Raw genomic sequence first — 14,016 nt, forward strand, 5'->3', positions numbered from 1 at the left:
GTAAAGTAGGTATGCGACTACTGCAAAAAGTAATTTAAATGTAATATATGTTAAATGATAAATCATTGCATTTATGAAAAACGATTCTGATCAAAGATGGTCCATTAGCCTATATTACTATAAGTATATTATTGTATGATATAATTAATTTGATATCAGTGATTTATTTTACTATTACTGTAGGTTGAATTGGATTTTGCTAAAAAAACATGCATTTATGATGATTTGTTTTAATTATTATAATACCTAGACACCTAGTATATATTAATTATTAGATCTTATGTTTGGGTCAGTACCGAAATATCGTAGAACCACAAAATATAGAGAAGATGAGGCGACAACGCTTGTACAAATTTGTAATACAAATACCTCGGTGCAGGTAGCGCCACTATTCGCCCGGCGGCTGGTTTTTATATTGTGAAGAGGTAGGTACACTGTTTTTAATATAAAATATTAAAAATGTCTATACGTTTTTGTTGTTTTTGATAATATTACTTAAAAATTAAAAACAGTAGCCAAGTAAGGATTATTTTTTTTATGTAATTATTTTATTAAATTAAGAAAGTTTTATTATACTATATTTTAACAACTTTTGTCGTAGTTAAATATTTCCGAAGACCTGTCAAAATTGTAGGGATTGCATTTGTTTTTAAAATCGGAGTATCTAGTCCTTTGTAGCTTTTCTGCAACTTCAGTAATATTGAACTCATTACTCATCATATTTAATAATAATATTGGCCTCAAAGTGTAATGCACAAACATAATCTTTTTCACTTAACAATTTATCATCATGTGGTATATGTTTGTTCCAAACCTCCAGAGATTGATTATCCTAAAGTAAAATTAAATATTTTTATAACTTTATTGTAATATCTTTTTTTATTAATTTTCACTTGTATTACTTAATCATTTATCTTTTTTTACTATTTTAACTATGGTGCTTTGTATATTGTAAATATATTGTGTACAAAACCAATTTATTTGTTTTTATTTGATAGTACACAGTGTAAACTTTTTTTGAACATATAATATTGAATTATACAATGAATATACATTTTATAAATAAATTTGTACAATATGGCTACATATGTCATGTAATATTATTACAATTTTTACATAATAATTGGTACTTACATGATTCCAAAACATTGGTTTATTTTAATAATCTATACAATATAAGTGTATAACATCAAATATATTATATTGGCATACAGATTATTGTCATTTGAACAACAATTAATACACTTAAATAAAATTTAAATGTAAATCTCCGTTACGACTCGTATAAAAGTCGGCCCTTGTGCCTTGTGCAAATGGTTGCGTACTCTGGTGATAAATGTTGAACTACCAAACTGTATTTTAAGGTGTGTCACCTTATCTTCTCTAAATCGTGCGTAGAACGATATGAATATTATGTTCATGTTAAACATACAGACAATAGTATACAATTTAATTAATTTGTGACATAATGTTTAAAAAATATTATAATAATATACGCGTATAAATTTAAAGTAGGTACTCATAAAAAATATTTTTGAATTACAAAAATATAACTAAAATCGTTATTATTTGTTTAAATATTCATATCTATTTAGGTATCTAATTTCGTTTAAATTAAAACCTAAAATTGTTTGTAATGGCTTATATTTTTTGGTACTAGTATAAAATATTAATGAGGAACCTTAATTTTTCAATTATTAGCTACAAAAATTGGACATTTTATACATTTTGAAATACAAACTGATTTGAAAATTCCAAATGCTTATAAACAAAAATCGTGACTATTGTCGACTGTTGTTAATATTTTCATATGGCTACAAGTGCTGGGAATTTTTAATTTTGATTCCCTAACTAAACGTTTTTACTTTTTACCGAGAAAAATATTAAAATTAAAATCAAAGTATTTTTCCATAAATCTTTATATACGTATATTATATATATATATATATATATATATGTAAAAAAAAAAATCACGTTATCATTATTATAACAATACATTCATTGATCAATTCAGAATCTAAAATGTAAAATTATTATTATATTATTTAAAAAAAAATAAAAAACTAGTCAAATATCTACGTACAGAGAAATAATTAATGATATATTGATATACCTATAGGTTCATAATGATATATTAACAAAATTAATTGGGATAATATTATTCCTACATATCTATTTGTGATTATTTATAATTTTGTATTTGTTGGCCCGGTTGAAGACGCTTGAAGAATTATTGGTTTATTGCTTACCAAAGTAAAAAATCTGGGTGTCACTTCAGTAGGTTGTAGGTACTTACCTAAGCCTAACTACATTAATAATATTTTACGGATTTATCAATACGTTGTTGCCATTATATAGGCTGAGCCGCAATATAAGTTTAAACGCATTTGATATCTACTGCACAATAAATGTTCCTACTTTCGGGCACTTTCCTAGTAAGAACTTTATACTGAAAATCACTACAGGTAGATATGAAAGAACAAAAATTAAATAAATAAATAATACTTAAATATCTAAGTAATTATGTAAAAGTATTAAAAAGAAAGATTTAAGATAAAATTGATACTATATGCAATATGCACATTCAAAATCTAAAATATGTAAAATAATATTATTTAAAATTCAATATAACTAATTATTTTTTAGTAAGGTGGATAGCCTAGGTATTTAATAGTGTATAGGTAAATCTAAACACTAGATAGACAAATATAAATAGTAGTAAATTAAAAATATTATTTTTTATAAAATTAACTATGATATTAATGAAGTATAGTAGAAAACTTATTAGACTGGCTGAACAATAAAAATAATACTTTGTCGTTATAAAGCTATGACAAAAATATGGCATATTATCAGTTGTTTTTATAGGCCAAACATTCATTAGCAAACATTTTAGACTTTTTGCTAGTTTGCACAAAATTTTGAAAATAAAAAATATCTATATTTTAAATAATTGAGTAAAAAATATATATCAATAATAAAAAAAAACATAAATACTTTTAGCTTTACGTTAAATATCAATAAAAATATTTAAAAATTAATTTTTTTTTTAGTTTAGTGAAATTAGTTAAACTAAATGCATTTAAAATTTTTATTTTTAATATCATTTTATCGATTTATAGCTCTCTAAGATTTTTTAAGAAGATGACATATTTGCATGTATTGCTCCATCAGGCGGCTTTAGTTGTTACCCTTGGGGGGGGGGGAATATTTTTTTTACATTTATGTTATACAAATTATACATAATTAAATCAATGAAAATATTTTACAAAATAAAGAGTAAGATGTTTTTTTTTTTTTTTTTTTGGGGGGGGGAGCATGGCCTCTATGGCTCTTCCCTAAAAGCCGCTCCTGTTACAAATGTACAAGCTTTAAGTAGCAAAAATTTTGTGTTCTTTTTATTATTTATAGCCGTATAGGTACTAAACGTCAATATTTTTTTATCATTTGCTTAATTTTATTACGTTGTTGCAACCGATGGTTTAGGAGGGTACATTAATGTATTCATTAATGCTTACTAAAATTTAGTGTAATTCCTCTAATCTCTAAATTAAGAGGACTTTGTACCTGCACGTGTTACCTCTTATTATAATATACCAATATTTATGTTCAGCAGTTTCAATTTTGTGTTGTAACCTTAAATACTGTGTATTGACTTATTATCAACTTTAAAGGTATAAATATTATCTATGTTGAATTGATGGTTTTTTATAGTATATTAATTTTAAAACGAGTTATGTGCATTTTTAAATATTAATATTTTACATAGGTAGTAAAAATTGTTTAAGAATTAAAATATCGTATAAAACCAATGAGAGAACACAGTGTTAGATAATGTTCTTATATTTAAATATGATAATAGGTTTATATGGCAATATACTTGCATTTACACTCTAATATATAAAATGTTATTGCTTACAACATACAATTGGAACATTTGGAACTACCGAGTATCGGAGTATGTATCTACATTTTGGTAGGTAATGCATTAATAAGACGGACACAACACTTGCAAGCATGAAGTCTTCATATAAAGTCATCCAATTTGTTGTCTTTATTTCTTTAGATTTTAAATTCCGTAATTATTGCATAAAAATATTTATTCTTATTATTCTTAAGTATGTTTTTTAAAACAGAACAATAAAAATAATAAAATAATTGAAACATTAATAATACAGCGTGATTCTTTTATCAAACGATCCTAATTATTTAAAAAAATATAAACGTTTTTGAAAATATTTTTCTTACATAACTTGAAGTGAATAATAAACAATGTTTTTCTAAAAAATATATATTTTACTATTTTTGATTATAATTTTTTAAGTATTTTTAATGACAACATGAAATTTTAATAGCGTATTCCTAAGCGGAATATTTCGATGCATAACAATTGAAATTTGAACGAGTAGTTTTTGAGTTATAGGCATTTAAAGTTAATATTAGCGGAGTAGTGTACCGGCTTTTGTAATGTAGCCTTTTGTCATTCACCAATATTTATTCGTCAAAACTTCAAATGCTTGTACCTCAAAAACCTAAAAAATGATAACCATATAAAATAGTTGACTTCAGATTGAGTATGAATAATATTTTCAAAAATGTTTATAGTTTTTGAAATAATGAGTGTTGTAAGTTGTTTGATAAAAGAATCACTGTATTTTCTTTGAGATTTACATTTTATATATTAATTTTCTTAATATCTACACATATTACACCTATATAAAATAGAACTAAAACTAAACAAATATGTGGAGTAATGAGATGATTGAACAAATTTAACTAAGTATAGGTACGTTTTATTCAAACTAAAAAATATCTAATAAAATTAAAATGACCCAAATCTTTTAAGCCTTTTAAAAACGAATGAAAAATAATTGTTATGACTGTAGAAACCTTTTTAAATTGCTGTAGAATATTTTACCACATTTTTAAGCTTTAATATTGGGAAAAATCAGTGGCACCGAAGTGTTAAAATATTATGACATTGTACATCAATCAAAAGGTCCCCGCCATCCTTCAAATTTAAATTATTATCTGGCGCAGGGGTTATATAACAATTATTTATTAATTTATCTGTATGGATTAGACACCTGGGTCTCAGCATAGGGTCATTTTGGAAATGCCAAAAATTAAAACGTCGATTAGTGCTTGTCTATGTCTACTATATTTGTAATTTTTAAGGATATTTTTTGTTATTTTGAGTTTTTTTTAAGCTAAATGCATATAGAATTTTATAGTAAAATAGACTATAGAGTACAATTAAAAAAAAAATTTATTTTTATTAATTTAAAACAAATATTTGTAACTTTTTTAGGTCATTTTTTAATGTTTTTAAGATCATCAACTTCCGAGCCCTAGTTAAAAATATAAAAATTTAACAATTAAGCTTTTTTTTGTATTTTGATCAAAATTTAATACAACTAAAACCAATGTATTGTAATAACTAATGTTGTAAAGGCTAACATTTAGATATATACTCAATAAAATTTAAATGTTAGGATGAACTATCTTTTGATCATAATGTGACTTCTTAAAAATATTTAAAAAATTGAGATAATTAGCTGAGTAGCTGAGTAGTAGTAGATATAGAAAATGATTGTTGTTGTATTTCCTAATATTTCAGTATAAACAACCATAGGTTAAGTAACAAATAAATATAGAAAGGAGGTATTCTGTGTTATACGATTTCATTTTATCTTTTTTTATTACTATTCTCATTTAAGTACACAAATAATCAATTTATAAATATCACTAAAATTGATGTAAACATTTGGAAAGTACAAAAATAATACAGTAAAATTAAGACAAAATTGCAAAATTTTTATAAAAAATCATAAACAAGTTTGTATTAGCATAAAATGGATTTTTGGCTTATAAACAATAAGTTTAATAATAAAAAAAAAATGTAAATGCAATAATTTCTAAGTCCTAGTTATCATATAAAACATTAATTATTTCATGAAAGTAAATTATAAATTTAATGTAAATAACATTATTATTTACATTATATATTTTTATAATATAATATTCTGTTGTTTCCAATAAATGTATGAATATATCAAAGAATAAATTAGAGTTTATAATATTTGTCGATAGCCAGGGCACGAAACTTTAAAGAAGCAATGAAATATTTATATATATGCAAATGTATTAAATTCCGAGTCCTGTTAATAACTATTATTATAGATACATTAATATATTAAAAGTAATAAAAGCATATATATATAATGTAATATATTAAGATATATGTTAAGTTATTTAATATAAATTATGTTTATAATATAATAGTTTGGTCAATAATTAAATCATATACATACTACTCAAATATATCTAAAGCTATAAATTATAATTTAATAAATAAAACAAACGTGAAAATTATGCAAGAAAATAAGATATAAAACTAATATAATATATTATATTATAATAAGCTGAACGAAAAACGCCTATTAGCAAATATTCATTGGATCCAATGATAACGGCCATTTGCTGTTTAACAATTGTTATTAAGACTTGATATGTATTTTAACAGGCTCATACGAGGTGGTTTAAAATCATCAAAACGACTGTTGCGTACTTGTACAATTTTCTGGGCACGTCGACCACGGCTATTTACACCTGAAAATAAATAAAATATAAAAATGAAGTATATTCAATTTAATATTTTTTAGCCCTCATTAAATTGTAGGGTAAGCTTAAATCATGTTGATGTTTGAATTTTAGATTTTTGTTATTTACTCATGGCATCCAAAGAATAGTAACGGACAATACTATGCAGCAGCATTCTGTTGTAACTTGGCAATGGTGCTGATGTGTAAATGCCTTTTGGTACAAGCGAAAAATATCGTACAACCTCGGTTTCCAGATGATCTATAGCAGCCTGAAGAACAATAAAAATATGTAAAACAATAAATATGGCGCTCCAAGTATTCAATAAAGATACCTATTTTTTATTAACATTTATTTAAACAACATAATGAGTTTTTCATGAATTTATTTATAAAACTTAAACCCATCAATATTTTATTTTTGACGGACATTTTAAATATATTTTTTTTATTTTCACAAATATGTTATTAATTTGTACTATTAAATTGCAAAGTGATTGATATAATGTATAGTAAAAATAAAATCCATCATTGATAATTGGTATTAGTCACCAATATCTTGTAGGTACTTTGAACCAGTTTCAAACCATCACTCTATTTTGGAAATCAAAATTTGGTGCCCAAAGTGTTTGCTCCTCAGTCCTTTGAACCTCTTTTTAAATAAGCTATTATTATTAGAATAACTTAAAAGTAGTGATATGCATAATCAAGAGACCAAATAAAGCCTATTCAATTGGTAAGAAATATAAATTATTTGTTAAGATGAATCAAAACCATTGTATGGCAAGATGAGACAAGTATAGTGAGTAGAGGTCGTTTTATAGTTGTTTGTGCAGTGTTGAATACGGGTTTATGGTCAAATTTGAAATACGTTTCCAGTAATAATACCAATATTACTACTGGAAACGTATCCGAATCTCAACTCTACCACAACCAAATTAACTGTAAAGTATTTAAATTTTGGTTCGCCCAAATGTTGAACCAATCAGAAGATTCTTCTGTTATTGTTATTTACAGTTTATGAATTCAAAAGAAAATTTTCTAAAACGACACATCAGAAAATCAGATGTTCAGAATTTGATGGTTAAAAAAAAAAAAAATATATGAATTGACATTGGAAATGGATCACAAAGTTACTCGACTTTTACCACATTATTGCTAATACAACTTAATCGAGTTAATATGGGCTAAAGTTAAAGATTATGTAGCTAATGAAAATAATACTTATAAAATGTTAGATTTAATACAACTAACATACCAAATGTTGGATTGTATTAATCAAAACGATTAAGAAGTGTGTAAAACATACCGAAACAATACAAGCTAAGGACAATGAGAAAGAAATTAAAAAAAATAGTTTGTTGGAACTAATCTTTTGGATTGTATTGCCAGACAATAAGGCTGAAATGATTTAATAATTACTAACGTCTAATATTTGTTTTCAATACGACATCACCACTTCTCGTGGCATCGACTATAACAGATAAATCAATTTTTAAGATATTTAGTAAATACAAATTATATTAATTATAATTACTTTAAAATGAAAAAAAAACAAAATACACACAAAAATAAATATCAAGACTTAAACATTGTACTAAATATTTATTTATATTAATCGATTTTGTAATTAAATTATATTAATTTTAATTTATAAGTTCTGATTATATATTTATCAATAACCTATTATGAATATGAATTAGAGCCAACTTACAAAAGGTAAACTTTTCTGTTTGAAGAGGGATTTTTGTGATGTAGTCAGATTTTTAAATGCCAAATCTGGGCGAATGCTTCGTTTTGACTTTTTTTCAGCATGATTTTCGGCAGCAGAACCTTTATTACGTTTTGTTAGTACAAGCTCATCATTTCCTTCAATAAATGATTCTTTCAACTAAAATAAATACATAAGGTCAAATTAGTAATAACATAATATATTAAAAGTCAATTTATATTGTGTTTGGATAATGGAAAACTCTGTCTAGTGTATTTTACTTAAACAGTAACACAAAATGTTTTAGATTAAAATGGGATTTTTTTTAGGAAGATGAATGATACTAAAATACATATTCTGGGCCAACTTTTAAAAATTGTTTACTCATTTGGTGTTTTTAAAATATATATAACAATATTAAATATATATTATTATGTACCAAATTAAAATTATTGATGAATTAATTTTTAGCAAATTAAAGTTTAAACAAGCATGGATTTTTCTTAATTTTTCAAAAAAATTAAAATATCTTTATTTTGTTATACTTAATTATTTTTTACAAAAAATAAAAATAAAATTTCTTTACGTTCTAGCCAATGTTTTAACAAAAAATTGATGTAAGTCAATCAATTTTTGGTGTAAAAAAGTTAGGCTTGAAGAATGTAAAGCTATATTATTTAGTAATAATAATGTTGTTGTTGAAAATAATAAGTTTTTTCTATATATGCCATACGCACAACAAACAAGTAAATATTTTTAAAATTGAATCATGATCTGTATTTACTCGTAAGTACTTATCCTCTAATAAAAAATAATATATAATTAAAAATGCATACATACTAAGATGAATTGTACAAGAATATATAAAATGTGTATTATTGTTTTTGTTATAACAAATAGAACCATCATTTAGATTTTTTTTTTCTATCCATAAAAACTTGACAACTCAACTTTATTTATTAAGATTATGAGGAAGGATATTTATTTTTAATTAAAGAAACTATTTAAAAGTAGTTGACCACTAGTTGGCTAGTGGATACAGTTAAAACTAACTTAAAAGCTGCTGCTATAACTTGACTACTTAATTAAAGATAAACACTATAATTTTAAATTATTCTTCATCGTGATTTAAATTGAAGCAGCATGGGATCATACGATACGTACGTCAGGCCGAGTCGAAAGCCTGTTGATTGCTTTGGTGAATCCATTTTTGTTGTCATTACAAAATATATCATCTTCAAGTTCATCACTCAAAGAAAGAAGAAAATTTTCTGAAAAAAATATATTAAATTAAATTTTAAATAACCATTATTAGTATCAAAATTTCAAATGGTTTTTTTTCTTCAAAAAAGGGAAACTTGAATTAAATAAATAGTTTAAAGTAAAAAACTTAAAAGTAGGAAGATAATTTAAGTGACTGGTTTTTCTTGTCCACTTATAGGTGTGTTTTTGTTCTAAAGTTTTTAAAAGGGCATAATTGTTGTAATATACACAAAATAACAAATTTTATCAATTTTATTCATGCATAGATATTTACAATAATATTTATACATAACTATTTTTTTTTTTTTTGTAAAATCCAGACAGTAAGTTTTGTATACATAACAATGTATTTCATCAATATTTTAATAATTACTTTAAAATGATTTAATTTATATCCATAATATATCGAATTTTTATTTAGCAAATACAAATTATAAGCATACCATTTTGTGCACGATTTGCTTTCTTGCGTCCCATTTGAGAAATATTTTTTTTCTTATGTGATACAGGTTTATTATCAGCATCTGAGATATCATTATTGTAGGAAATCCTTAATTCAGGGCAGAGATCTCTGTAGAATGCTGAATAATCAATTATGGTTACGGGTGGCGGTATCATCATTTCATAGTCTGATTCATCACTGGCATCAGAGTTGGAAGTAGAGTAAACCGTATTATCAACACTATAATCAAAATATTAACATTTTATTATAATATACTTCTATTGATAATACATATGGTTATAACTTTTAATAATTTTAATACATTGAACATTTAAAATCTCCAAAAAAGTATTCATATTAATAATAGTTTATATTATGTATATATTTTGTTAAAATAATTTAAGAATGGAAAAATATCTTATATACTGCACTGATTGAGGAAGTTTGTTTTAACATGGTTTAAACACAAATATTTGTAATAACTACTAATTAAATTAAATAATGTTAATTGATTGGGATATGAGTTAAAAATGTATACATTCCAATGTATGCTGCATTACTTTCTAACACTTATTAAGCCTGCAATAAATTTTTCCACCTTTAAAACTTAAGGAAATTTGTTGGAAATAAAATAAAAATTACTCTATCATAATAATAATACAATTACATCACTGCTAGGATAGAGTAATTTTTAAGTAATTTTTAGTCGATGATAAAGACAAGTCAAATGTAATGGAAGAATTTATTGCAAGCTTAGTAAACATTAAAAGGTTATGTTTAATAATATATTATATGGTTTAAAATACTACCTAGTACCTACTATCAATATGAACTAAGCACTATTAAATATTGATAATTAATAGGAAGTGACATTCATTATAGCCACAATAACATATAGAAGGCCTGAATTTAATTTAACAAAAATTTAGTATTGTATTATTAAAATACCTTTGAAAATACATATACATATTAGTTTCAAACTACAAATGGATTCTAGAATGAAACTACAGTAGTTATAGTTAACTACAGTAAACTATAGTTTCTACTAGTAATAGGTACTTACAGTTCATCTATATCGGCTGCAAGTATTTCATCACTGCAATTGCTAGCAGGCCTCTTAGTTATACCCATTTTGACAGTTGTGATGACAGCAAAACAATTGACTTCACTTATAGCTGAAATTAATACAATTAGGTATAAGAAGGCAAATAATTATGATACTATTAATATAAAAGTACTAAAGCTGTTAACCAAATTTAACCATCATATTTTATGATGTTGACACTGTACTTATAACTTTACTGCCATAGGTACTATAGTTATGTACTCATGTGGTGACCCAGTCAGTCCCATGAATTCAATTAATTCAAAACTAATTCTTAAATAGTTTTTTGGAATCGATTGCGCAAGAGAATTCATGAAAAAATATTTTTGACCAGATCTGTAAAATAGTTTGGACACGCCTATAGGAGAAGATACCACAACTAATTATTATACTAATATACTTAAGCCAATGCATAGGGCCATACTGATGAGTTATAACAAGACAAATGGGCATGTTCAAAATCAAAAGTAAATAAGTACCTAATAACAAATATCTAATTTTATCATTATTTTGTGTTAACGTAATTAGTGAGTGATAATGTGAGGACTAATTTGAGCGGCACAACAAATAATATGGAATATGAATGTAGTATGTATACATAATAAACAAATGGTGTACTTACCGTAAATAAAAAGTGGAAATATTGTTTGTAGAAATCAAACTTGAATCAGATTGCCTACCTAGGTGAGTGTTTATCACAATTTATTTATTATTAAATAATAAGTTGCACGATTATTTTAGAGGTACTACACTAATTCGGTGTTAAATTACTACAGGTTAATTAAATGTACTATACAGTGTATAGGTGACCCAAAGGGTAACGCTATGTTAAAATAACTTACAATATAATATGTACAAAAAAAAAAAAAATAATTAATTGCTATTGCGCAATGCGCGACAACACGGTGAATCGAACCACCGAATGAGTAATGACTAATGACTATATGGTAAATAATGAATATTATGAAAGGATAAGCAGTGGTGATGTTTGTTGACTTTGACGCTATTGGCTGTTTGATGCGGACGCGAAAACAGCCGATATTATCACACGAGTCGACCTGTATGATAACAGAGAAAATGGCTACGACGAAAACCAGGGCAAGGTGATCGTGATTTACATTTATCTACAGTCAACGATACGTTTCAACCCGCTGGTCGATTCGTACAATATTACATTTTACTATTATTTTATAATAACAAATATAAAAATATTTATAATACAATTGTTCATCGGTATTCAACATATCAATGATTATTATGAATTTAATCGTTCGAGAAAAATTATGATTTGCGTATTGTAGTAGGTATACAGCGTACACTGTACACAGTGTTCAACTGTACTCAGGTCTTATACTGGTGTACAAGTTATACGTATACATAACTACGTATAACATAAATATAATATGCTTATGACAGATTGCTAACAGTGAAGCGATGTTCTGCCATTGTATCTGAATATCTGAATTATTAGTTCACAGTATAATTTTACGAGTCATGTGTGTAAAATGAAAAAAATTTTATCAATAATATACTCGTATAGTCGTATGCAATATATGATGTGGCTTTTTGGCCTTGATTAAAATGTCAATTTTCGGTTTCATTACAATTGCATAAGATATAAAATATTATACTCCATTCTATACGTATTGACTATACCTACGAGAGATTGCAACTCGTCAGTCGTCACTCGCTCATGTACTCAAATGAAGTTAATGAACCAGCTCCACCATCTCATAATACAATTCCTCCCACCACACATCGACTAAAATATTCGAATGCTTGTCTACCATTACAGATATATAAAAATACTATTTATATATCTGTAGTCTACCTAGTGGTAGGAGAGCTCGAAAAAAGACGAGTTTTGATCGCCGACTAGGTAGTTGCATGGAGTATCCTGAGTATAGTATAGTTAGTTATTTATTATAGATAAATATTTATGAACATTTTTAAATATAAAAAGTCATTAGTTGCTGCAGTGCCGTGTTTTTGTTACTGCCTCAAGTAATTGTATAACAGTTCAAAACTTGAATTGTTTTTTAATAAGTTAAAATTCTTTTTGAGTACCAATTTAATAATTTATTTTTAGTTACTTTAAAACTATTTTATTTACATACATTGCTAAAATACTTAAATTTAATTATAAATTTTAAATCTATTATTATCTCATGAAATTACTAAATTAAAATAATATTTTATTAATCAAGACTAATTGAAGAAGAAATAATGGATAATAGTATTAGTAATAATTTACTAATTCATTTCAATTTATATAACATTATTAATTGTTTCTGTGTATATTTATATTTTCTGATGTATATAATAAGGGACTATTATATAGGTACCTAATATAATATGTAGTTAATAATATGATATTATAAATTATAAAATAAAAATTATAATATTACTAAGTAACAGTAAGTATTCTAATAAACTAATTAATACCTAGTAGAATGTAATACAACACATTATATAATTATTAGTTATAATATGTATTATTAAGGAATATTTTCAGAATTTTTTATTTTATAACTTATAATATATTATTTAATTATTATATATTACTATATTAGGTATATTAGTTCCTTATCATACATCAAGAAATATGTATATGTACAGAAATAATTAATAATGTTACCTATGTAAATTAAAATGAATTGGTAAATTAGTAATTGATGTTATTTTATTCGCAAGTATAGATTTTAATTTGTTTTAATAGATGAAAATTCAAAAATTCAATTTTAATCTGTTGGTAGACATGTAAACTACCTACAATTTAAGATACCTACTGTTTAAAATAAAATTGAAAAATAAAAATGTATTATTAATTTAATTGATTTAAAGAAACATAGATATTTTAATCGATGGCATAGGAATTTAATCAATCACATAA

General features: G+C 24.7%; 1 protein-coding gene across 1 annotated transcript; it reads right to left on the reverse strand.

Annotated features, from left to right (window-relative positions):
- Positions 1 to 5,682: 5,682 nt before the first annotated feature.
- On the reverse strand, positions 5,683 to 12,132 carry LOC132926767 (R3H domain-containing protein 4-like). Its single transcript, XM_060991157.1, has 7 exons — positions 11,746 to 12,132; positions 11,082 to 11,193; positions 10,020 to 10,258; positions 9,478 to 9,584; positions 8,317 to 8,493; positions 6,733 to 6,874; positions 5,683 to 6,612 (listed from the first exon to the last, which is right to left on the reverse strand). Exons 2-7 carry the CDS (start codon positions 11,147 to 11,149, stop codon positions 6,488 to 6,490), a joined length of 858 nt encoding a protein of 285 aa, XP_060847140.1. The 5' UTR covers positions 11,150 to 11,193; positions 11,746 to 12,132; the 3' UTR covers positions 5,683 to 6,487.
- Between the last annotated feature and the right edge of the window lie 1,884 nt (positions 12,133 to 14,016).

Source organism: Rhopalosiphum padi, chromosome 3, assembly GCF_020882245.1.
Source record: "Rhopalosiphum padi isolate XX-2018 chromosome 3, ASM2088224v1, whole genome shotgun sequence".
Taxonomy (NCBI): Eukaryota; Metazoa; Arthropoda; class Insecta; order Hemiptera; family Aphididae; genus Rhopalosiphum; species Rhopalosiphum padi.